We start from the raw sequence: 26938 nt of genomic DNA on the forward strand, positions 1-26938 counted from the left end.
TGTGATCTTGCGTGGCACACAGTATACCACCTGCCTGGCAAAACAGCATGTATCTTGGTGAGTGATCCATTATGCACTGGCTTAGTTCTTTCCTTTTGCGGATATGCTTAAAAAAAAACCTAACTTCAGAACTCCCCTCTCGCCAGGTGTGCTACTAGACAGAAACCAAGCAGCACAAGCATAGATTAGCCGCACCAGATTCGCCACATTATCTAAGGTTTTGCAGAGAAGGCACTGGGCGCCGTTCTCAAGATGGTGGCTGCTGCATGCTGACATACTGTTTCCTGTTTTGTGGTTCATATAGAATTGTACATGCACTGGAACCAGAGCATTCGTAGTGTAGAGTTTCAGGCATTTTCCTTTACAAGGCAGCAGCCAAGGGACCGGGTTTCCCCAAGAAACTCAGCATCACTGGAGGCCTACTCCGATCCACTAGAAGTATGAGAGACTTGAACTCTGCCGGTGCAGGAAGGAAAGAACCAGAAGATAGGCCTTTTCTGTCTATGCTCCAAGGCTCTGGAACCTCTTCCCCATCAATGTAAAGAGAGTTGCCCCACTTGCTTCTACACTTAAAGAAATAGCTCAAACCCTCCTATTCAATGAATAGCCTAGGTCCATACACCGTGCACTCCCCACTCTACCTGAGCCTGGGTGATTTGATCCCCACTGTTTCCTCCCCCGTTGCTTCTGGATCCCTTGCTGGCAAATTAACCCCTCACCTGTTGTTAGCTCCTCACTCCCTTGTTGCTCTGCTTCCCTCACCCCGGTCTTCCCCCTATAGATTGTAAAGTGTTCCACTGCTTCCCGAAGCTAGGTCCACACTCAATAAATACCCTAATCATGATAATAAGAATAACTGGGTTAGCACCTCTCCACCAGTGCTTCACTTTTTGGTTGTTATTGACATTGTTTTATTTCAGGGGCAGAGGGGATTGAATAAGCACCTCTAACATCCTAGAAAATAAATGCAATAGGATATATCATAGAACTGTTGCTGTGCAAGTCACAATAAATATGTATTTTATTTATTTTAATTGCTTTTTATAACACGCTTAATACCTGAGTTTGGTTTCTAAGCGCGGATCCAGGATTGTGGTCTTGCTTCCAAGACCAGCACGTTGCCTCTGTGCTACCCTCCGTAATGTTGGCCGATGCCCTACAGACTGTAGTGCGAAGTACTGTATTTACCTCACCTGTGCTCAATATTGACACAGCGTGAGGGGTCTTACAGTTCTGTCTTCACTCTAAAGCTATTGTACTTTTTTTTACAATTGAACTGACTGAAGACTACATCTCCCAGAGTGCATTTGATTGGGATATGACATGGTGTCATCGGGTAACCTTTTGCATATTGTATTGAACGTGACACAATATAGAATCTGGCATGCAATGGAATTGCACCTTTCAGAACGTTGCATTAAGCTATTCAGAACGCAAACGCCAAGTGGCCCCGATTATTGAAACTTGAGCCTTGATTGCTGAGAGCAATGCAGAGCTAGGTGGCACAGTTTAGCTCCAGACTAGAGGGTGCAATGGGCACACTCCTCCATGCCTGTCATCAGTCATGCATGTGCATGGCAACTTGGGAGTTACTCACTGTACAGTAGCATGGAGGGTTATCCAGACTAGAATAACCAGACCTGAGGGGAGCACTGAGCTGAATGAGCGTTTACACATCAAAGAAATCCAGCAAGAATGCTCAGAATTCCCCTCACGCAGTCTCACATTGGTGCACACCACGTCGGTCATGTAACATGTCAAAAGACATGAAAAGACTGATCATGTTTCTTTTCTGGTGCAAGAAGTGGTAAGTGTGTCAGGGGCAGCACAGGTGCATTCTCAAGAACAGGAAAGTCCCACACTGTTCCATACTTTGGCCTTGACACTGGGAAGTGTACAGGCGGCTGCAGCTGTACACCATAGAAAAGCAAAACAGCATTGTCTCACTAGGATGTTTACACCTACTTTTTATATCAGCTGAAAACATAAGCGATATACATAACATGCCAAGACTACAACTCCCAGAATGCAATTGGCGGAGATTGATGACTAGGATGTTCACACTCAGATGAGAAATTCCAGATGCAGACGTGTGTACAACATGATGTTCTGGGCACAAGTGTTGCTGGTGAGTGCCGAGGCAGTAGGGGAGATGGATTTAATATTCCCTGCTGCCACCCACGTGCAATGCAAAGTGCAGGCCTCAAGGGTCGACGATTAGCCAAGCCTTTATAACTGTTAAAGGTCGGCTGGGCATCGGCTCGTCACATTTAGACAATTCCCAGCCAATCAGAATCCGCAGGAGCTACTGAACCCCACAGTTCCCCTCAGAATTTGGCCTCCAGGTAGCTTAGCCTTCATCTGAAGTCTCAGCGCTGGGAGGGGGAGGTGGAGAACAGAAAATAGAAAATCAAGCCCCCTTCTCAGCTTAGTCGGAAGCTGTGAGGCTCTAGCTATGTTATTCCCACCGGAAGCAGAAGATGCTGAAATGCACTCTGCCAGACCTGGCTGGCCTTTCATTGGTTATGGAACTCATCCAATGGCTGTCCGGAGAACTGACAGTTCATGCAGAGCAGGCTTGTCATAGGATGTTGCTTCCAAAATGTCCTTTCTGTGAAGGGACAGATTGGCAGCAGCCAGCCACACTTAAGCCATTCAACAAGGCAGCTTGGATGGGGGTTTTGGGGGCAGTTGTTGATGTAGGAACGATTAAAAAGGGACCATGCATGACCACAGAACATTGTTAACAAGAATATGCATCAGAAGACTGAACTAGGAATGAGTCTGTAGGCTGTGGATTCAGTCTCTGTGCTCAAATGACTTGTCTACAATACTAAAAGTAAACATTATACATCATTTTGCCCTGGAGTGATTGCTCTTTTTTTAAAAATGGCTAAGCACTTTCCAAATAATAATGACTGCTACAAATGTGCCCTATTCATTACAATATTATTGCAATAACCTTTCCAAAAACGGAAGCTGACTGGTGTGGAGGGTCAGCACAAGTGCTCAGAGCGCTGTCGCGTCCCAGGCCAGTGCTCTAACCTCTCCTGCAACAGTGCTGTGGAGGACACCGGGCGTGCTTGAGCATGCACCAGACTCTTTGAGCAACCAAACGCCCTGCCCATGTGTACAGGATACATTTCTTGACACAAGGGGCTCTGTTGAATGGCAAGGCGATGATGCCCACAGTGCCCCGGCTCAATGCAACTTGAAGAGCTTTTGGAGGCTAAACAGTGGTGCTACGTGTCAGTGATACAGCAGGCAAGAAAAACAAAGACCTATATGTTCAAATATCACCCTTGTTCTGCATAACTAGTAGATGAGGCGAAGAAAGAACAAGTTGCTCCCCCTAGTGACTACTGCTGCTTGTCCATCTCTCCTCCACTATGTGCGATACTGACTGCCTGCTGTAATCGCTAGGAGGCACACAGGCAGCGTCCTATCTGCCCACTCTAGCACACTGCTGCAGCCTCATCACAGTGCTACCTCTCTGTGTCTCCTTTAGCAATTGAGTTTCGCCCCCTTTATCAAATTACGAGATCCAATCTTGTTCGGCAGTATTGTAACCAGAGGCTCTGATTAATCAGCCACTGAGGTGTCGAAGGTTCAACAGTCATAACCGTGATGACCTTGGTAAAGACCATGGGGCAGAATTGAGGGTATTGGCATATTTGACCTAAAGCCAACTTGACCTACTCCCATTTGACGGCCCCTTTTTGACCTAATTTGGTAGGTCAAATGGTACACTTTAATTATAAAATAGTCCTGGGGTGGGGTAAGAGAATAGGTTGAGTGGTGCGGATGTCGGGAAGGGGCACGTGGGGCTCCCCCCGCATTAGGGGCAGTTGCGGGGGGCTCCCTCCGTAACAGGTAAAAAGAATGAGGTACGGAAAATTAGGTCAAATGGACAGTAGGTGATGTTTTTTAGGTCAACCAATCCATACCTGAATTGAGTCCCGTAGAAAGACTATTGGACTGTTAGCAGAGAGTTAAAGTAAATAATGTGGCTAAGAGTCCCGCTGGGAGTGCCCCTCCACGCCCTCTGAAGCTCTAGGACACAGAACAAACTACACAAGTGTGGGGTTCAGGCATAGACAGCACAGCTTATTTTAGTTGAACGGAAACTGAAAGCACCCGAAGCATTTTGCTGCTTCGATCGTGCCTGTCCTGAAGTCCTCAATGAGTATTCTGGAGGTCATCATAATAACACAATGGCCCTATGTTCATTTTAGTGAGCATTGCCATCAGCACAGAACATGGGCAGCAGTCCATTATGTCATGCTAATGCCCTGCAAAAGAGTCATTAAGGTTTTAGTAGTGGCCCGATTGATTGATAACTTTCACTACTTTCTGAAAGGTTTGGTTGTAGCCTTCTTTGCACATCAAGTACTGTGTAGAAAAGCCTCCTCTCCGTTGCTCGATAAAGCATAATAATGAGGTATTGATCATTCATGTATCCAAATGGTCAACTCCACTCCTCCAGCAATGCAATTCGAAGGGAGCTTCATGGATTGAGAAACAAATTATGGAATAGGTTTTGCAAACGCTAATAGCATTTTCTAAATGGTTAGCCGCTACAGACTGTATAACGGAAGTCATCTTGACATTGGCTCCATGGTGCCCTGGTTCCAGCTCACCAAGACCCGTTCGTTGGTGTACGCTATGGGTCCGATTCATGGAATATTTGCCCGGTTCAAAGTGAATTTGCACTGCTGAAAAGTGACTTTGCACTGCCAACACAAACCCTGATTCATGGTACCATGCAAAGTGTATTTTTGCCGTGCAAAGTACCGGACAAGCCAGCGCATAGTCATTTTTGCAGTACAGAATGACTTTGCCCGGACTAGGTGTCCCCCGAGGGAGTGTTGCATACGCTGGCCACTTACCGCAGAGGCTTCGATAGCTGGCTCACAGTGTTGGTCGGAGGTGGTTTGTTGCTTGTGGACGGCACCATCACCAGTAGAGGCTCTCGGGCCGGCATAGGGTTTCCTGGGAGAGGTCTCCGAGGGGGATTCTGCTTTGGAATAAGCTGTGGAAAAGAACAAGTGGCGTTTTTAAAGTGCTACACTACTAACCTCGACGACAAACAACTTACAATGTGCAGACTTCACCACAGTTTGCGGATTGCAGTCAATGTGTGCTCTAATAACCATCAGCCTGCTCTGCTCTGCGTGGCAGTGAGCCGTCAACAGTGTGAGCTACCTACATCCAATCTCACAGCAGAGTGCTGGTAACATTACACTGTATACAGAGAAAAGAAGGTAAACCCAGGACTTAGAAGTCTAAGAGGAGAACCAGGCTCTCAAAAAGAATGACGAAGTGGAAGCATCGAGGCGAGCAAGAGTGGGGGGATTCGGGACAGCCAGGTTCCCCCATAAATATCGAGAGTGGTTATGTGTTCAAAGAAGGGAATTGGGAGATATTGTACGAGCTTAAAAGAAATGAGCTTCCTTAAAAAATGACAACCTGGGAAACTGGCTGTGCTCAACTAGATGTGTGTGCATTACCTAATGTAAATCGAAACAAGAACTGGCCAAGCGAGAAGTCGGGCCTTTTGAAGATATAGTGAAGGAATCCCCACACTCCGCAGTGGTGTGGGGAAGTCTGTTTACACTGTCTATTAGTAACGTAACAGTTAAGCAAGGAAATATTTGCATACATTATTTTCACTTTTGTATATTATTGCTAGTAATATTGGGCTCATTTAATTAACTATGGTGAATAGAGCACATTTTGAAATATGGAAATTATCACCCCAAAACACATTATACAATCTCAATAGTTATAATAGATTTCAGCTACCCAGAAAATCCATTTAGGAGAGCACGCGTGCGTGGTGTTTGTGGTGAGCACTAGTATCCCCTAAATGAGCCGGAGTCCAAAACCAGATGTAGATATTCATGAAAAGTGACCCAGGAAAGAGTAAACGAAATATGCAGATTTTAGCATAGTACCCTGCTGCTCAGCACAGTATAGCTTGCAGGGAAGCTCAGTACAACACACTCAATGTGCGCAAAGAATGGTGACTTGCGGCATAGGTTTCATAACTTGGCCAGTTTGACTCAGCCTTTCATCCTCCCATTCAGTACCTCTAGCGCATTGGTCTTCAAACCCTTTTGGCCTGGGCCCCCCTGAGCAGAATTTGGGCAGGCCAAGCCCCCCAAAAATGCCAAATGGACAGTATGTAAAAATGTCTATGAACTATTGCGTGCCGTCACCGCACCCTACTCCCAGTATAGTCCCTGGGCTTCACACCTACCCCCATCACAGTCGCTGGGCTCTCCCCACCCCTACCACAGACACTGGGCTTTCCCCACCCTGCTCCCACCACTATCCCAGTGCTCCCACCACAGTCCGTGGGCTCCCCCACCCCGTTCCCAACACAGTCCGAGGGCCAGTGGGAGCTGGTGAATTTTTGTAAGTGGTGGGGTATAAATGTTTCCCAACCAACCAATGAAAGGGGATCTAGCGGCTGATTATTACAGTGCTTCGAATTGGATCCACAACAAGCGCTATATAAATCACCGCAATCTTATTCAGCAGTCTCTGAAGAAAGAACCTGTTGCCCAGTGTTGGCTCACAGGGAATCTGGACCATGGGCAATATTGACTGCACCTCACATTTAGAAGGGGTTTGCCTATGACTTCCTGTGCCTCTGGCACTGCCATTGTTCATATTAGCCATTTCCTTTGTGGCTACGACCCTAAATCGTGTAGAGAAGGGTGTGACATCCAACATCTCCCTGGTACAAAAACCAGCAAGGTACTGATGTCAAGGCATGGTGTGCATGCATGGTGTCCAGGCATGGTGCGCAGGCAAGCTGTGTGCAGGCATGGTGTGCAGACAAGCTGTGTGCAGGCATGGTGTCCAGGCATGGTGTGCAGGCAAGCTGTGTGCAGACATGGTGTGCAGGCATGCTGTGTGCAGGCATGGTGTCCAGGCATGGTGTGCAGGCAAGCTGTGTGCAGACATGGTGTGCAGGCATGCTGTGTGCAGGCATGCTGTGTGCAGGCATGGAGTCCAGGCAAGCTGTGTGCAGGCATGGTGTGAAGGCATGCTGTGTGCAGGCATGGTGTGCAGGCAAGCTGTGTGCAGACATGGTGTGCAGGCAAGCTGTGTGCAGGCATGGTGTCCAGGCATGGTGTGCAGGCATGCTGTGTGCAGGCATGGTGTGCAGGCATGCTGTGTGCAGGCATGGAGTCCAGGCAAGCTGTGTGCAGACATGGTGTGCATGCATGGTGTCCAGGCATGCTGTGTGCAGACATGGTGTGCATGCATGGTGTCCAGGCATGCTGTGTGCAAGCATGGTGTGCAGGCAAGCTGTGTGCAGGCATGGTGTGCAGGCAAGCTGTGTGCAGGCATGGTGTGCAGGCATGCTGTGTGCAGGAATGGTGTGCAGGCATGCTGTGTGCAGGCAAGCTGTGCGCAGACATGGTGTGCATGCATGGTGTCCAGGCATGCTGTGTGCAGGCATGGTGTGCAGGCAAGCTGTGTGCAGGCATGGTGTGAAGGCATGCTGTGTGCAGGCATGGTGTGCAGGCAAGCTGTCTACGCATGCATGCCAGGGAGCAGTCACCCATGGCAAAGGTGTCAATTAGGAGTCACCATGGGTTGCAGATGCAACCATGATCCTCCACTTTTCCAATTCCATGCATCCGTTTATCTGCTTCATGTTAGGAAGTTTTACCATTGACATGTTTCCTAACAAGTCATATGTTATTTTGAACATGAAGACACTCCTAAAAATACCTTATCCCCAGATGTTGGTGTCTTATATGGAAGTGGGTCTTCCTCCCTTAGTGAACAGGGCACTCATGTGAAAATCTGATTACCTGCAAATTTAGTTTCTACTTAAAAGACCAGACAGCTCTGCATCTGTTTCCCCCCTGGGTCTTTTCTAATATAAAGAAGCCCCATAAATGTGATGTTATGGTAATAAGTGAACAACAAAGCTTTCCATGAAGTCTAACCAATGTGTCCCTCAGTGGATAGTTAAGTCTTAATAAGAAGTGTTAATAAAATTCATGTCACCAAGACAGGCATTGAGCAGCACATAGCCACGTATTTCTGTAACATGCAGGCGCTATACTGTTCACAGCAACAGTAACCAGGAAAAAGGAAGCGGGGACTGCCCGCAGAGCGGTCTATGAATAGGAAGGCGGGACTGATCTCCATCATATGTGGAGAAATGAGTATTGCAGCCTCACTGTTACCAAGAAGGGTCGCATTATCTGGGGGCTCCTCACCGGGCTGGTTGGAAGAGGTGTATGCGGTCTCGCTGTGGACCTGGAAGCGGATTCTAATACAACCTGATGTGCTATACATGAAGTGACGCCCCCACTACCTGTGGGGTCCTCAGCGGGCTGCTTTCAGAGGTTTATGCATTCTCACTGTAGGTATGGGAGTGATTATGATAGTTTGATGTACTATACATGAAGTGACGCCCCCACTACCTGTGGGGTCCTCAGCGGGCTGCTTTCAGAGGTTTATGCATTCTCACTGTAGGTATGGGAGTGATTATGATAGTTTGATGTACTATACATGAAGTGACGCCCCCACTACCTGTGGGGTCCTCAGCGGGCTGGTTGGAAGAGGTTTAAGCATTCTCACTGTAGGTATGGGAGCGATTCTGATAACTTGATGTACTATACATGAAGTGAGGCCCCCATTACCTCTGGGGTCCACACTGGCCTGGCTAGAAGAAGTTCCTGCGTTCTCACTGTAGGTATGGGAGTGATTCTGATAACTTGATGTACTATACAGGAAGTGACACCCTCATACCTGTGGGGTCCTCAGCGGGCTGGTTGGAAGAAGTTTATGCATTCTCACTGTAGGCATGGGAGTGATTCTGATAGTTTGAAGTACTATACATGAAGTGACGCCCTCATACCTGTGGGGTCCTCACAGGGCCGGTTAGAAGAGGTTTAAGCATTCTCACTGTAGGTATGGGAGTGATTCTGTTAGCTTGATGTGCTATACATGAAGTGACGCCCCCACTACCTGTGGGGTCCTCAGCGGGCTGCTTTCAGAGGTTTAAGCATTCTCACTCTCGGTATGGGAGCGATTCTGATAACTTGATGTACTATACAGGAAGTGACGCCCTCATACATGTGGGGTCCTCACCGGGCCGGTTGGAAGAGGTTTAAGCATTCTCACTGTAGGCATGGGAGTGATTCTGATAGTTTGATGTACTATACATCAAGTGACGCCCTCATACCTGTGGAGTCCTCAGTGGGCTGGTTGGAAGAGGTTTAAGCATTCTCACTGTAGGTATGGGAGTGATTCTGATAACTTGATGTGCTATACATGAAGTGATGCCCTCATGCCTGTGGGGTCCTCAGCGGGCTGGCAGGAAGAGGTTTAAGCATTCTCACTGTAGGTATGGGAGTGATTCTGATAACTTGATGTACTATACAGGAAGTGACGCCCCCACTACCTGTGGGGTCCTCAGCGGGCTGCTTTCAGAGGTTTAAGCATTCTCACTCTCGGTATGGGAGCGATTCTGATAACTTCATGTACTATACAGGAAGTGACGCATGTACTATACAGGAAGTGACGCCCTCATACATGTGGGGTCCTCACCGGGCCGGTTGGAAGAGGTTTAAGCATTCTCACTGTAGGCATGGGAGTGATTCTGATAGTTTGATGTACTATACATGAAGTGACGCCCTCATTCCTGTGGAGTCCTCAGCGGGCTGGTTGGAAGAGGTTTAAGCATTCTCACTGTAGGTATGGGAGTGATTCTGATAACTTGATGTACTATACAGGAAGTGACGCCCTCATACCTGTGGGGTCCTCAGCGGGCTGGTTGGAAGAGGTTTAAGCATTCTCACTTTAGGTATGGGAGTGATTCTGATAGTTTGATGTACTATACAGGAAGTGACGCCCTCATACCTGTGGGGTCCTCACCGGGCTGGTTGGAAGAGGTTTAAGCATTCTCACTGTAGGTATGGGAGTGATTCTGATAACTTGATGTACTATACAGGAAGTGACGCCCTCATCCCTGTGGCATCCTCACCGGGTTGGTTGGAAGAGGTTTATACATACTCACTGTAGGTATGGGAGTGATTCTGATAACTTGATGTGCTATACATGAAGTGACTCCCCCACTACCTGTGGGGTCCTCAGCGGGCTGCTTTCAGAGGTTTAAGTGTTTAAGCATTCTCACTGTAGGTATGGGAGTGATTCTGATATACTATACATGAAGTGACGCCCTCATACCTGTGGGGTCCTCACAGGGCCGGTTAGAAGAGGTTTAAGCATTCTCACTGTAGGTATGGGAGTGATTCTGATAACTTGATGTGCTATAAATGAAGTGACGCCCCCACTACCTGTGGGGTCCTCAGCGGGCTGCTTTCAGAGGTTTAAGCATTCTCACTCTCGGTATGGGAGCGATTCTGATAACTTGATGTACTATACAGGAAGTGACGCCCTCATACATATGGGGTCCTCACCGGGCCGGTTGGAAGAGGTTTAAGCATTCTCACTGTAGGCATGGGAGTGATTCTGATAGTTTGATGTACTATACATGAAGTGACGCCCTCATACCTGTGGAGTCCTCAGCGGGCCGGTTGGAAGAGGTTTAAGCATTCTCACTGTAGGTATGGGAGTGATTCTGATAACTTGATGTACTATACATGAAGTGATGCCCTCATGCCTGTGGGGTCCTCAGCGGGCTGGTTGGAAGAGGTTTAAGCATTCTGACTTTAGGTATAGGAGTGATTCTGATAGTTTGATGTACTATACATGAAGTGACACCCTCATACCTGTGGAGTCCTCAGCGGGCTGGTTGGAAGAGGTTTAAGCATTCTGACTTTAGGTATAGGAGTGATTCTGATAGTTTGATGTACTATACAGGAAGTGACGCCCTCATACCTGTGGGGTCCTCACCGGGCTGGTTGGAAGAGGTTTAAGCATTCTCACTGTAGGTATGGGAGTGATTCTGATAACTTGATGTACTATACAGGAAGTGACGCCCTCATACCTGTGGGGTCCTCACCGGGCTTGTTGGAAGAGGTTTATGCATACTCACTGTAGGTATGGGAGTGATTCTGATAACTTGATGTACTATACAGGAAGTGACGCCCTCATACCTGTGGGATCCTCACCGGGTTGGTTGGAAGAGGTTTATACATACTCACTGTAGGTATGGGAGTGATTCTGATATACTACACATGAAGTGACGCCCTCATACCTGTGGAGTCCTCACTGGGCTGGTTGGAAGAGGTTTAAGCATTCTCACTGTAGGTATGGGAACGATTCTGATCATTTGATGTACTATACAGGAAGTGACGCCCTCATACCTGTGGGGTTCTCAGCGGGCTGGTTGGAAGAGGTTTATGCATTCTCACTGTAGATATGGGAACAATTCTGATCATTTGATGTACTATACAGGAAGTGACGCCCTCATACCTGTGGGGTCCTCAGCAGGCTGTCTGGAAGAGGTTTAAGCATTCTCGCTGTAGGTATGGGAGTGATTCTGATCATTTGATGTACTATACAGGAAGTGACGCCCTCATACCTGTGGGGTCCTCAGCGGGCTGCTTTCAGAGGTTTAAGCGTTTAAGCATTCTCACTGTAGGCATGGGATTGATTCTGATAGTTTGATGTACTATACATGAAGTGACGCCCTCATACCTGTGGGGTCCTCATCGGGCTGGCTGGAAGAGGTTTATGCATTCTCACTGTAGGTATGGGAGTGATTCTGATAACTTGATGTGCTATACATGAAGTGACGCCCCCACTACCTGTGGGGTCCTCAGCGGGCTGGTTGGAAGAGGTTTAAGCATTCTCACTGTAGGTATGGGAGCGATTCTGATAACTTGATGTACTATACATGAAGTGAGGCCCCCATTACCTCTGGGGTCCACACTGGCCTGGCTAGAAGAAGTTCCTGCGTTCTCACTGTAGGTATGGGAGTGATTCTGATAACTTGATGTACTATACAGGAAGTGACGCCCTCATACCTGTGGGGTCCTCACTGCGCTGGTTGGAAGAGGTTTAAGCATTCTCGCTGTAGGTATGGGAGTGATTCTGATAGTTTGATGTACTATACATGAAGTGACGCCCTCATACCTGTGGGGTCCTCACCAGGCTGTCTGGAAGAGGTTTAAGCATTCTCGCTGTAGGTATGGGAGTGATTCTGATAGTTTGATGTACTATACATGAAGTGACGCCCTCATACCTGTGGGGTCCTCAGCAGGCTGGCTGGAAGAGGTTTAAGCATTCTCGCTGTAGGTACGGGAGTGATTGTGATAGTTTGATGTACTATACATGAAGTGACACCCTCATACCTGTGGAGTCCTCAGCGGGCTGGTTGGAAGAGGTTTATGCATTCTCACTGTAGGTATGGGAGTGATTCTGATAACTTGATGTACTATACAGGAAGTGACGCCCTCATACCTGTGGGGTCCTCAGCGGGCTGGTTGGAAGAGGTTTCTTCGGTGGCAGCAGTTTTGACTCGATGTCGGCTGTTTTTGCTCTTACCATGGGGGATTTCTTGGCAGGTGGGGGTGGCCTGCACGGCTTCAACTCTGTTTGGGGTCGCATGACAGGGCTGGGTGCTGGGCGAAGGGGGCGGACTATGTTAACTGGTTGGAAACCATTTTGAACTGCACCAGATTTAGCCGGGAAGCCCTTCTTCCCCACCTGTAATGCAGAAATAGAAAAATGTGAATGTTAACAGCAACCAGAGACATGTAAAATAAGAACAGGAAAGAAGAAAGGGACAAAGGGAGAGAAATAAGGATGCGACTAGGTAGGATAAAAAGGGTGAAACGTTGGTGCAGCATAGAACGAAAGAGAGATGGGGAGTAAGAAATGGCAGGTACAGCGATAAAATGAGCGCCGAAGGAGGGTGAGAAGATGCAGGTAGAAGAAACAATCAGCGAAGTTGCAATATGACAGTGGATACAGAACATATAATACCATATTTTATGCAATCATTTACAATCATCATGAACTTTGTTCTAACTTTGTGAGAACAGAGGACTGTGAGAAATAAATAAAAGGAGGCACATTCAGTGGCAAGTTAATGCTAAGCTGGTGCAGTGACCGCAGGAGACAGCTGGGTGTTGCAGAGATCATCCATTCTTCCCTGAGGATTTGGCACGTTATTGATTGGAATGCCTTTCAGTTTTAAATTCAACACATGGGCGTGTCAGCGTGCGCTTTCACAGCAAGTTGGTGCTAAGGTGGTGCAGTCACTGCAGTCTCTGTGGGATCAAAGGTACATATCGTAGTGTACAAGCCAGTCGTCTTGCGAGTTATGGTGAGCGGCTGAGCAGTAATCTGGCGTGTTTAGAGGCATTGGGCCTCACCAGGGCTTTGGTGGTATCCCAGCGGTAATTGCACCTGGATACCGCCAACGCTATTAGCATTACTGCAACTCAGTCTGGCACAATTTGGCATGATCCCGAGTTGCAGTGGTGCTGTAATTCCCCATTTCTTTTAGAGTCTGCTTTTTTTTTCGGTGCTAAAATCTCCTGCTTTTTGCCGAAACGCGGGATTGGGCATAGCATTATTGCAGAGGTAATAGCGTTAGCGCTGCATTTTTTGCTGCTCTGCCCAACCTGGATTGAGGCCCATTGTGTGTTATAGCGAGCCTCTGCTTTGAGAGTTTGAGGCTCCTGCGTAATGCTTTGCAAAAGAAGTTAAAACTTACGTGGGAACAAAAAGAAAATACCAAACCAAGCTCCCGTGTCTCAGGGGGGTGGGCCTGCACAGAGTGGATGGCTTGAAACTGGTATTAGGTCAAATTACCTTTTTTTTAAAATCAATATAAAAAAACGATTTAGACAGACCGCTGTGTGACTGCACAGAGCGGTCATTCTAAATCGAACTGTCAGCCAATGTGACGCACACGACTGAGCGCAGCGGCAGGGGCTGACAGGCACACCAGTACCCGTAAGCGATCACGAGGGAGAATGGGTAAGTTCATGTGTACGTGTGTTTTTGTGTGGGTGATGGGTGTGTGTGGTTGTGTGTGTCTTTGTGTGTATAATGGTGGGGGAAGTCTTGGGAGCGGGAGGGAGGTGGCGGAGGCTTTGGGAAGGGGATTCGGGGAGTGACACCCCCAGATTATTAGCAAATGGGGCAAGAGAGTGTGGGGCTGAGGGTTGGGGGCGTAGCGGGTCTGAGTTTTTCCGTGCTGTTATCTGCGATCCACAGCAAGGTCTTAATCAAAAACGTTCTAGTTCTCCAAGAATAACCGAGGATTCCATTAACAAAGATTTGGAGCATAAGGTGCGGTTGGACGACCAAGATGGTCTTGAAAGATCAACAATTACCAGCGGGGGGGAAACCCTGAATCTGCGCAGAGGCAGCACATTTTGCTTTACAAATCTTGTTCAAACGTTGTAATTATAGATCTAAAGGGCCACAGAGACAGTCTCATTTACTTGATGAGTTGGTCACACTGACGAAGATGACCTCAGGGCAAGTCATGATAATATAGAGAAAAAGAAGATAGTACATAGACCTCCAGAAATAGTGGTGCAAGCTACCCATCTGCTGGTCGATTCGGCTCGGGCTAGTGAAAATCTATTGGAGTCCACGTTGGCTGAGAAACTTGAGAAGCGAGTGAACTTGGAAGGCAACAATGAGCCGATTTATGACTCCGCCCTTTCCAGTAAATCGCAGCAAAAAAAGTGCAAGGCTGTTAAAGATTAAAAAAAGCTCTGGAAAGTAATTCTGAGACAGTGCCCGATATGACGCATATACCATAAACTCAGTTATACCAGAAATCAGTACCCGGGAAGCGCGGATGGACGAGAATACCGTGTGGTGATATGCTCATTTGCGAGCCATACCACACGGTATTCCCGTCCACGCCGTGCATGCCGGCTACTCTGTTCCCGGTGGGGGGCGTGGCAGCCCCTCAGCCTATGAGGAGGCTCGAAACGGGGCAATCCCCGCTCCGACCCTCCCCATGGCTGGAGGCTTCCTTCGTCCCCCGCCGGGGACTCAGGTAAGATTTTTTTTTCTTCCCCAGCCTTTCCTCCCTCCCCACCCCACTTACCTTCTATCCCGCGGTCTCCGGCGAGGGACGATGGAAACCTCCAGCCGTGTGGAGACTCGGAGCGGGACCATCCCCGCTCCATGCCTCCACACGGCTGGAGGCTTCCATCGTCCCCCGCCAGAGACCGCGGTACGTTTATTTCTTTTTCATTTTTTTTTTCTTCCTCCCCATCCCCTCCCTTCCGCACGCCCGACCCCACTTACCTTCTTTGTTCTTCTGCTCTTGGAAGCGAACGCGCTGGGAACACTTCTGTTCCCAGCGCGTCCCAGCGCGTCCGCTCCCAATGGCCGCCATGGAAAGGGAAAACGGACTACGTTTTCCCTTTCCATGGCGGCGGCCATTTTTGTAGCCGTTTTTCATTTTTTTTTTTCTGTCCCGAAACGTTTCGGAACAGAAAAAAAAGCAATTAGTACCCCGGTCTAACGGGCCGGGATACTAATGGCAGTAAGACCGAGGCGGCGGGCCAATACCGCCCCGAGGTAATGCCCGCGGGGCACTGCGGGCATTACCTGGGGCGGTATTGGCCCGCCGCCTTGGGTCTTATTGCCACAGTAGCGCCCTTACCAAAGAAAGCACGTAAGAAAGCTGCGCAGAAATTGAAGAGAGCAAAAAATAAAAATGGTAAACTACCTTCAATGGCTATTGAATTGTGAAGCTAAAAATAAATCTGATACGGCTAGATCAGTTTCGGCTACTGGGAGAACAAATTAAAATAAAATAGCACTATCAGTCAGAAGGAGGATGAATTGTCAAATCAGTCGTAGATTGAATCTATTGAGGATGCCAAAATAATGAGTGCGAGTAACATGAGGTAAAAGATCTGGCCAAGTGCATAATACGGTACGGCTTTCACCTACTTCTTCTACTATTCCAAGACTTTTTGAAGATGTCAACCAACCTATAACTTGTAGCTCTTTGTTGGAACATTTAAGTCATTGTCCGGCATTGCGTGAGTTACAAAGTGGTGACTTTGACTTTGTTGAGCATCTGGAAGGCGACAGTGTGGATGTAACGAGAGTCCATTGTATGGATTCAGAAATGACTCCCTTAGTACATGCGTGTTTTACAAATCCTGCTAGAAGAGGAGAAAAAGGCAAACCATATGGAGGCACTGAGGCAGTACAATTGTCTATATCTGGGACTATCATTCTGATTATAACTAAGGCCTGTGATGCTGCTATTCTTAACAGGGGTGATTCGAACTCCTCCTGTATCGACATGTTGGCTGGACAGATAGAAATCTGGCAGCCATAACAGAATATATGGGCAATGCGGATAGAGTGAACGAAAGGTTAAATTCCCCTGACAAAATGATGAATTAGCTCTATTATGACTAAGCGTTTAATGAGAAGTAACAGTGAGGAATTCAGACAGAGTGTAAAGTACTTACACACGTAAGATAAAGTAATAAGTAAAGAAAGGATTTAAATTGTCTAACCTTCCGAAGACAAGCAATTAAGAGGGATAGACCATCTGCTGCTGATTCACTCAAAAAAAAGAGAGGTAAAGAAATGTAAAACACTGTTATAGAAATTGGCCAAAACTAGATCATAAGTCCAGGGCAAATAGTACCTGGCAGAATTGATATGAAGTCAGAAGAAAAAACGATAGCAAACAGGAATATTTTTAACAGCCGGAGTAAGCAAACGCAGATCGCTTTGGCTAATTGCATCGTTAGTAATACCTGGGAGTCCTTTGTATGTGATACATTAAGGACACCAATTCCATCTAATTCAAACTATTGGCGCTGGTTGAAACGTAGCTTTGTAAAATAAGAATTTTTTTTAATAATAAAGAAGCTTAAACTGTGGCGAGGCCCGGCCCCGATGGTGTAGCGTATATGGTAATGAGGTCAAATCCTGGTTTATGGGCAGACATCCTGCTATCACTGTTCAATCAGATTGTTAGAATGGGCTGTATTCCCATTTCGTGGAAACCGTCCCATATTATCCCAGTATTTAAGCGTGGCAAAAGAAAGGATCCACAGAACTACATATTATTATCATTATCAGGTGGATCTCGTAAAATAGTTGCCGCTTGCTTGCTGCGTGGTATTGAGGAGTGGATTGGGGACAGCCGAGTTTTGAGTCGTTTCCAGATGGGATTTAGGAAGGGACTGTTCTCCACTTACAAGGTATTCATATTTAATTCTTTGATTCAACAGACGAGAGCTAAGTCTTCCCTACCAAGTTATGTTCTTTTGGTCAATTTTGTTTCAGCATTCGATGTCATTGACCAAACAAAATTATGGGAAAAATTGGAGAGATTGAAGATGCCAAAGGACCTTATCTAACGTCATGCAGGTAAGACTGAATTGCAGGTGAACTGTCTGCTCCGACACTAATTGGAAAGGGTGTGAAACAGAGGTGTGCACTTGCCTCTGTTTTATTTATCCTATTTTTGATAGGTGTTTCAGAGGCATTTGGATAATCAGGTAACTGCTCCTCTATCCCCCATGATTGGGTAGTACTACATTTTTATATCTTGCCATTTTTGACATAACATATGTGGGAATTTGTAGAAGTGCAAATACCTTATTGGAATATGCAAAAAGTTTATGAGGTTTGGCAAAGCAAAAAGGGACAGATTGATAATACCAACTCTGGAGAGACAGATGAGCAAGGCATATAGCTATTGCTATTTGGGTTATAATGTTGATGTACAGCGTAGAGAATTAATATTTTTTCACAATCGGCATACCAAAAGAGTAGCTACTATGCTCTCAATAAAAAAAATGTGTTACCCGTGATGCTCAATATAGCCTAATTGATATTGCTTGCTTTATCGTCAAAAACCGTAACCAGCATAGCATATGCATTTGTAGGCTGCTATATAGATTGTGAGAACTGGGCCTACATTTGGTGACATACATTGGGTTTATCCAAAGCAACATCTATACCAGCATTAAGAATAGAGCTCGGACTGACCTCCTTGAGTACTGGGGTGAATATAAACAGAAGCAAACTGTGGGCTCAAGTAAACACACTGTACGCTCAATACTGAGAGATTTCCTTTTTAAGAGGTCCAGCCTGGCTTTATTGGAATTTAAAGCAATTCGCTAAAAATACCTTTGCATATATAACTTGGTGTCCGGAGTGGAGCTTGGAGCTTGGAACTGGGCGTACTGCTGGGATCTTTTAAAAAGAGAGCGTTAGATTGGGGTCTTAATCATGATCGTGTGGGGAGATTGCCCTCTTTGTGTGTTTTTAATACTTAACAAGTTAGCGGTTCTGGTGGTTAAAGGTGCATGGTTGGGTATAGAGAAAGAAGAGCGATGGTGCCGTATATGTGGAGATTGCGAGGCATTAGAACCACTTAGATAAGTTCTTACTTCCCGCAATCTAATGACTAAGCATCATGTTAGGTATCGTGCCCCTGGCTGAGGGTCCGCAGGAGATACAGAATGAATTGTTCTGGGTGAACAGTATTTCTGGATGTAGTTTATCCAGATCAATTGCCCTAGGTAAAGTGTGGCAGGCTTCTGAACATGAACTTGCAGTGGAATGATTAATGAATATAGGTTTTATAATGTATGCACATTTATTATAAGACAATAGTAGAACACGCTTATTGAAATGTGCATGTATTGTGATGTGTTTCATTTTATTATGTAATTCGTGAATTATTTATGCTGTTCTAGGAACATTTTATATTTAGTATTGTATATGTGAAAAGCGCACTGTGCAATGGAACACATGAAATCAACAAAAAATTAACAAGGAGAAATGTACATATCTGTGGCATTGATAACCTATTGTGTGGGCATAACTGCAGTATAGGTTTACAATAATAATAATAATAATGATAACGATAATAATAATAATACATGTATTTGGTTTTGTCAGTACATTACACTTCACTTACATTTATATGTATCACCTATAAAAATAAAAATTAATTTCCTAATGTTTTATGTTCCCATATACCATGGTTCTCCTTTAAAAAAAAATCATTTATAAACTTTCATTTCATGTCATTTCATTTAAATTTCATTAGGAACATTAAGGAAATTATTGAGATTAAAATGAAAATGTCATTAGGAGGTACCTCCACCGTTCACCATAATGATGCGGCCGCCCCAACCGTAATTTCACCTGGGTCCACAATCTGTACAGTGCGATGTGTACTTTCTCTGTGTCGGTATTTAAACAATAGCTCCAGAAGGCATCCGATTTAATGGCATCGTATTGACTCACAAACGCACCTAGTACATTCATGTGCCCAGAGCACATTTCAGGGTACGGTGTCAAGACATGCCTGGCGCACTCGGGCTCGTTTCTATTTTTCCAAATACGACAATTATAAAAACAGTATGTAGAGTTACGTATGGATAGCTAGCAACTTGAGTATTTTCCAGTGGCATCTGATCGACAATGAGAGCCAAGCTCGTCCCGGGAGGATAGCTCAGCGGCAACGTGTGCGCCTTGGAAGCAACACATGTTCGATCCCCAGGTCCCTGCTTAGAAACCTCTTGGTGTTTAAGCGCATTATAAATACACAACCAAGACAAAAAAAGAACAATTACGCAAAACTAGAAAACAAACAATTCCTGTAACAGCGCCTCGATGCCTGTGGGCTGTGTGAGCGCTTTAAAAATGTAAAATAAAAAAATAAAGCTCGAGTTGTCTATGATGTCACCTGGACCACCGTAGTTGAGGGTCACCATTCTATTTTTCTCTTGCATCCCTTTTCCCACTGCCTGCTCTGTCCCAACGAATTAACAATGCAAGGAAAGAGACGGAGAAGCTTAGAGCACAGACAGGGACCTCCCCAGTGCTTTAAGTGGGGTAAAAAATTGAGGGGGGGCCCTCGTTTGGGGCCGTGGCTTCCATTGCGGGTGTGGCCTAAAAGTGCACAAATCATTGTAAGGTGCGCAAACAAATATATAAATGTATTTGAGCATTTATATATTTGTTTGCGTACTACTATGGTTTGTGATTTTTCAAGCCTTCTTTTATATACATAGCAATGTTACATATTTCTATGTTTATACAAGGTGGCTTGTAAGTGCACAAACCATAGTAAGTTACGCACACTTGTGTGCTTACCTTACTATGGTTTGTGTACTTTTCAAGCTACCTTTTATAAACATAGACATTTGTAACATATGTCAATGTTTATAAAAGACGGCTTGAAACGTAGCCATCTTTTATAAAGCGTTGAGGATGGACAAAACCCAAGGTGGCTTTGTCCGTCGACAAAGCTATATAAAAGATGCCTTGAATTGTGTACGATTCAAGCCGTCTGTTATAAACATAGAAATATGTCTACGTTTATAAAAGATGGCTTAAACGTACACAGTTGAAGGCATCTTTTATAAAGCCTTGCCAAAGCAGAAAGGCGCCTCGGGCTCAGTGATCTCTGCTTGGGTATCTTGACCAGCACAGACACTAATCAGAATCTCTTACTAAAACCAACATAGGAAGCCATTAGCAACTAGACAATGTTCAAGGAACTGCACTCTCCCAGAGTGGAAACCACTGTGCTCAGCAGTGACGTCACAGCTGGTGGCACAGACTTTTCTCTGTCTCTCAAGGAAGAGGCCAGGCATTTGCTTGATGTTAGTGAGGTAAGAGGCAGGTCAGGGAGGTCCGGTGCTTTAAGTGGGCCGGGGCCTGCCGGGGCTGGGCCCCGGCAGACTCCAAAAAGTGGGGCTGAGCCGGGGCCCTGCCGGGGCCCCCCGGCCTCACCACGCCATGGCAGGACGCATTATCCCACCGCAGCCGCGACGGGCGATGCGCCCTCCACTTTAACGTCAGGCAAGCTGACAGAAGTGCCAGCCAGGCACAGCGTTGCTGTGACTGGCTGGCTCTTCCATCAGTCACTGTAACTTTCTCTGATGACCCCTCATTTGAGGGGCCATCAGAGGAAGCTAGAGTCCCTTAGTTTTCCCTCGCCAGGTCACTGACCCTCAGCGAACCCGCGGGCTCCATGATCTAATATGCAGATTAGATCACGGAGCCCGCGGGTTCGCAGAGGGCGAAAGAGCAGAGATTAGAGCAGAGGGCTTAGAGCAGAGATCACTGAGCCCGAGGTGTCTTTCGCCCTCTGCGAACCCGCGGGCTCCGTGATCTAATCTGCATATTAGATCATGGAGCCCGCAGGTTCGCTGAGGGTCAGTGACCTGGCGAGGGAAAACTAAGGGACTCGAGCTTCCTCTGATGGCCCCTCAAATGAGGGGTCATCAGAGAAAGTTACAGTGACTGACGGAAGAGCCAGCCAGTCACAGAAACGCTGTGCCTGGCTGGCACTTCTGTCAGCTTGCCTGACGTTAAAGTGGAGGGCGCATCGCCCGTCGCGGCTGCGGCGAGATAATGCGTCCTGCCATGGTGTGGTGAGGCCAGGGGGCCCCGGCAGGGCCCCGGCTCAGCCCCACTTTTTAGAGTCTGCCGTGGCCCAGTCCCGGCAGGCCCCGGCCCACTTAAAGCACTGGACCTCCCTGACCTGCCTCTTACCTCACTAACATCAAGCAAATGCCTGGCCTCTTCCTTGAGAGACAGAGAAAAGTCTGTGCCCCCAGCTGTGACGTCACTGCTGAGCACAGTGGTTTCCACTCTGGGAGAGTGCAGTTCCTTGAACATTGTCTAGTTGCTAATGGCGTCCTATGTTGGTTTTAATAAGAGATTCTGATTAGTGTCTGTGCTGGTCAAGATACCCAAATGTGATTGGTGCAAACCTGGTTATCATTTGGCTGGGCTGCGATTACTGGAACACCGAAATATACTTTCACAAATAGCGCGCCATTAAGGGTGCGATCAGAGAATCGAGCAGCTTCCAAATGCTGAGCAGACTTTGCCAATGCTGTTTCATAAATGCTGGGTGTTGCTTTGAACTACAGTTCCCAGCAGGTGCACAGAGTATGTCTCCACGTCGGCGGCGTGTTTGCGTTGGTGCGTTTGCGTGCTGGTCTGGGCTTAGTAAAAAAGTCAGCGGTCACAGCCCGGCTTGATGGGCCTTTTCGTGTATATATGTGTTGTGTTAAGCGCACAAGGACCAACTGGAAATTGACATGAAACTGATAAGCTGTAATTGGAATTCTATTTAAATGGCTAAGCTAGTTTTAGCATATCCGTAACAGCATTGTTAGGCTATTTAGGTGTGCGGCTGCTTTAAATCTATATTCCCCTGCTATCTTTCATCAAGCGGCTTCACCCTGAGCTCACACTTTTACTTAGCTGCACAAAGATCAGCCTGTGAGTCCATTGCCAGCAAATATCTTAATCTAAAATACTTTGAACCCAGGATTGATTAAGTGCAACTGGCGAGTGCGGCGGGTGCTGCTCCGGCAGATGATGTTGAAGCCAACAGGCCGAGTGAGACCACTCCTCTGCCAATGACTCCTCCCAACGCTGGAGCAGATAACACTAACCACTGCGCGGATTCTCCAGGAGCCAATACCTGGGTACTCCTCCCCTCATTGTTCTGTACCAAAAAGCGCCAGGACTGACCCGGTTACACTGCATACTGATTTACTCCTAAAACGGGCTGCTAGCGATATCTCAGTGGACAGGAGCACTAAGACGCAGAGCAATGGGATTCCTGCGAACCCCATATGCACAGACGATATAGTAAAAATAGCCACAGATAAAACGAATGCCACTCTTAGAGATCATAACAACAAGCAGGAGACCGAGTAAAAATACTAGGTCACACAGCCGCTCTCAAAACAAGCTTACTCTTAGAGATCATCCCACTGGGTCTCATTACACGGACGGCGGTAAGGGTTAACGGTCACCGTTAATGGCAACGGTGACCGTTAACCCTTACCGCCGTACTACGAGGTCCCTTTGCGGGTTGGAGGATTTAACGCCTGCTTCTTGCAGGCGTTAATATCCAACCCGCTAAGGGACCTCGGAGCTAATTACGGCACCGCAAAAATGCGGTGCCGTAATTAGCGCCTTCCCCATTTCCATAGAGCCCTATGGGGCAGAAATGGGAATGGGGAAGGGCAATGGCGGAAAGGGGATTTACCGCCCCTCCAACCTTGGAATGGGGCGGTAAATCCCCTTTCCGCCAAGGCGGTGCCGGTATTTTACCGGCATGGACCAAGGTGCTAATAGCACCTTGGTCCACCGCCTACCGTGTAATGAGGCCCACTGTCTCCAGGGCTGTAAAGACCCCTCTTAAGAATCAAGCTATCAAAGTGTCTCTCCTGAACACGCGGTCGCTAGGCATACATGCCATTATTATCCATGATTACATCACGGACAATGGAATTAATGTGTGCCAGAAAATGGCTCAAGGACTCAAATGGACCAAAAATAGACCTGGCCACACCGCTAGGATACCATTTATTCTGTAAAAACCGTGAACACAGTAACGGTGGGAGGGGGTCGCCATTCCGGCTAATGAAAGAGCTTTGTTTTTTTAACCCTCCACACTTTGTGAAGGTTGTGTAATCATCCATCTTAAGACCACTCCTAGTGATAACAACTCTGTGATTTGGATCGTCTTATATCGCTCCTTAATTTGCCTTTTAGCATTATTGAACAAACGGAACCGTTCAACTATAGTATTGAGTGATGTTATTCGATGGCTGGGAGACCCCGCCGATAAGGAAGCGCTATAATATTGATATTGTAGTACATAATAAAGAGCCCACCCACGTAAAAGGAAATATCGTAGATTGGGTAGCGGCCAGAAATATCAATATACTGACTATAAACTCTAACCCTGTATCTGGACAGACCACCATTTTGTAGAATTCAACCTTCTGCTACCTGAGAAACCAGTACAAAAAGTCAATGTCCCTCAACGAGTTGTCATAGGAATCTGAACAGGATACATACACTCAGAGGACCCAGGCAATTGCTTAAAGCTACCTATGGACTGTAACATTTATTTATTTTTATTTATTTATTTTACATTTTTGAAGCGCTCACACAGCTCAGAGATAGGAATTGTTTGTTTTTTAGTTGCGTAATATATTTTTTTTGTCTTCGTTTCGTATTTATAACACGCTTAAATAACCAGAGGGTTCTAAGTGCGGACCCGGGGATCGAACATGTGTTGCTTCGTGTCGTCTTGCTTCCAAGGCGAGCACGTTGCTGCTGAGCTATCCTCCCGGGACCATGGATTTGGATACCGCATGTACTCTAGCAGCCTCCTACAGAAGGCATTTTGTCACATTGATAGACCAAGTTGCTCATATGAAGTAAAAAATCATTAGAGTCACCATAACTGGTTTACACCAGTGTTAACTAACCTTAAAAAGTAAAAAAGAGAGGTAGACCACGTTTGGGCAAAAAACAAGTCAGATTTAAATAAGGCAGCCTGGAAATCGCTGGAGAAAATCTACAAACTGAAAATCTTTGAAACGGAAATGAGTTTCTATAATGAACAAATCGAAAGTGCTGATAACAACACTAGGAAACTCTTTGAAATGTTTAAAACGCTTGAAAAACACAACATGCAGCCTCAGTCTTTTGCTCCTACTAATAAAGATTGTGTTAGAGTTCGGCAGGTTTTTGTCGACAAGGACAACCGGCCCCATACATAAATTAGTAACAACTTAAGTCGGATGTGCAGAGACGTCAGCGGTTGGGGAAAGTGATGTACTACCAAGCTTCCAGTTTAAATCCCTTACTATGGCTGAGATGCAGAGAGTACTTGAGAGTATGTGCCCCAACACTTTATTTTGGGGAATGTAAAAATCGTTGCCCCTTTTCTTGTACCGTTCGTGAATGCGACCTTCACCCATAATACCGTCCCTGATAGAATTAAGGAAGTTGTGGTAACCCCGTTGCTAAAAGAATCAGGCATGAACCCTAAAGAAGCTGCCAACTTGAGACGCATCACAAGCACGCCCTTCCTCCTAAATATTATAGATAAGATCGCTACTAGTCCGCTACCGGAACATCTAGAATGCTCCCGTATCCTTCACCCAAGGCAATCAGGCTTTCACTTAAACTATGGGACAGAGAGTGCCCTGCTAGATCTTCAAACTCAAACGCTAGACTCCATCGACAGAAGCAAGACAGGGTTGCTGATCCCATTAGATCTAAATCTAGCAGCAGCATTTGATCCCTTAGACCACAAATGACCTCCTGAAACCTCTATCGAATATAGGAAGCTGTTCAAAGGATGCCACAGATTGGATCCGCTCATTGCTAAGTAATAGGAGGTCTAGAGTGTGCTGGGGCCATGCTGTTTCCGACCAGACTCAAACATGCTGTGGAGTTCTGCAAGGTGTGTGCTTATCTCTGTCTGTACATTAGAGCTCTCTGCGATCGACTAGTAAAAATGAAGGTACAGTTCACTAACTATGTGGATGATATCCAACTGCTGATGGAGTTAAGTGGTGATTGCACCAGTGCTCAGACTGGCTATCTAATATTTGTGGGTCTGTGAAGAGCTGGATGTCCGCCAACTGGATGTGCTTGAATAGTTCAAAAACTGAACTTGGGATCTTTGGATCAGCACAAGCCAGGGCTAAACTGGACTCCAAATTTTTGAGTTTTGATGGCGAGGGTAGTCTTATGTCCTCGCTGGAAAAGGTGAAGACCCTTGGCGTCTGTTTTGCGCCCTCACTGGGTGTGGAGGCACATTTTAATGGCATTGTTAAATAATCTCAGTATCAATTGCGAGTACTGAGACATTTTGTCTCCAATAGAAATTGTGAATCTTTGGCTACAGCCATATATAGCCATATATAATTATTGTAATGCACTCCTGAGTGGTGCCAGTAAAGATTGCATTCACAGGCTCCAGATGGAGCAAAAGGAGGCACTCAGGATAGTCAGAAATTAACCGAGAGGAGACCATACCTCTATTGTTAGGAAAGAACTGCACTGGCCACCGGTGGTCACTAGAGTGCGTTTCAAGGGGAATACCTTGACTCCTGAGTGCTACCATGGGAAGGCACCCTCCTATCACAAACAAAGTCCTGAACAGTACGAACAAAGCAGATCCTTGTGTTCGAGTACCACCAAGCGCCTTCCCAGCTCAAGCGGCTTGCACCAAGAAAATCCAGCCCACAGATCCACGCCAAGGAAAGAACCTGCCGGCCTTCCAGAAATGCCTAAAAACTCGGCTATTTGTCTAAATGCTATTTCTGTCCGGACCCTTGTTGCCTTGTCCCGTCCTTAGCCAGTGTCTTCATGTTGATGTGTGCCCGGATGCCCGTGTGCATGAATAAATAACATGTATGTGACACAGCACACATTTATCCCAACTGTCTTTGCAGTTAGAGACTTGATTCTTATTCCATCAACAATACTGTATTCAGATGAATTGATCCATAAATGAATGACTATGCAGACGTTTATATGAAGCACCACCATGTTACTATTGTCATGTTCTGTGACTAAAACACATATGTATATGCAGCATCCAGACAGGGATTCCGATGACGTAAAACTAGAAATAGAGAGAAACATACCCATGACTATAGGCACTGGGATACATGTGTGCAAAGAAACTATACAGCCGGGTGTACCTCCAAACAACCACGAAAGGTGATTATGCACATGGATTATAACGCTTCCTTAGAGTTAAGAAAGGGAGAAGGTAAGGAGGGCAGAAGCAAAAACTCCCCAAATCCATCCTTATTACAGGGAGGACGGCAGCAAAGAGGGGAACCAGAGGCTGAATGGAGCCAAAATAAAAAGAGACACTCCTGGCAGGTAGAAGCAGCCCACCAGCCCACCATATCTGTCCCTTTCCAAAAAAAAAGCCCTACCAATTATGGTCAATAGATCTCAGTAGAGACTGCCCACAACACAAAATTATGACAACAGGCAAAGCCTGTAAGGGAGCAGCCGAATAGTAAATGTTCTTCTAACAGGTCACTTTGGAACGTCAAAGAAGCTGGACCACAAATCTACTAAGTCGCCACCAGAGGGCAGTACTTGCTCATCAACTAATACCAAGATTGTAAAATACCCTTTAAGCATGCAGTGTTGGTTCAGAAGGAGT

At 46.4% G+C, this 26938-nt stretch overlaps 1 protein-coding gene and 1 long non-coding RNA gene across 4 annotated transcripts in view; one reads left to right on the top strand and one right to left on the bottom strand.

Moving 5' to 3' along the window:
- Positions 1-26938, bottom strand: part of LOC138516887 (disintegrin and metalloproteinase domain-containing protein 33-like) — a 629971-nt gene that overhangs the window by 13833 nt on the left and 589200 nt on the right. For 2 of the 3 annotated variants that reach the window (XM_069632337.1, XM_069632336.1), the window contains exons 21-22: positions 12406-12651; positions 4890-5032 (exon numbers count right to left, since the gene is read on the bottom strand). In XM_069632337.1, the coding sequence (XP_069488438.1) occupies positions 4890-5032; positions 12406-12651 (389 nt within the window). The remainder of the gene's footprint in view (positions 1-4889; positions 5033-12405; positions 12652-26938) is intronic. The other variant, XM_069632338.1, reaches the window with a different exon arrangement.
- Positions 1-26938, top strand: part of LOC138516888 (uncharacterized) — a 125705-nt gene that overhangs the window by 12346 nt on the left and 86421 nt on the right. The window contains exon 2 of the long non-coding RNA XR_011282329.1: positions 17242-17325. This is a non-coding gene — a long non-coding RNA (uncharacterized lncRNA). The remainder of the gene's footprint in view (positions 1-17241; positions 17326-26938) is intronic.

Source organism: Ambystoma mexicanum, chromosome 6q (assembly GCF_040938575.1).
Source record: "Ambystoma mexicanum isolate Mex_15411 chromosome 6q, UKY_AmexF1_1, whole genome shotgun sequence".
Classification (NCBI taxonomy): domain Eukaryota; kingdom Metazoa; phylum Chordata; class Amphibia; order Caudata; family Ambystomatidae; genus Ambystoma; species Ambystoma mexicanum.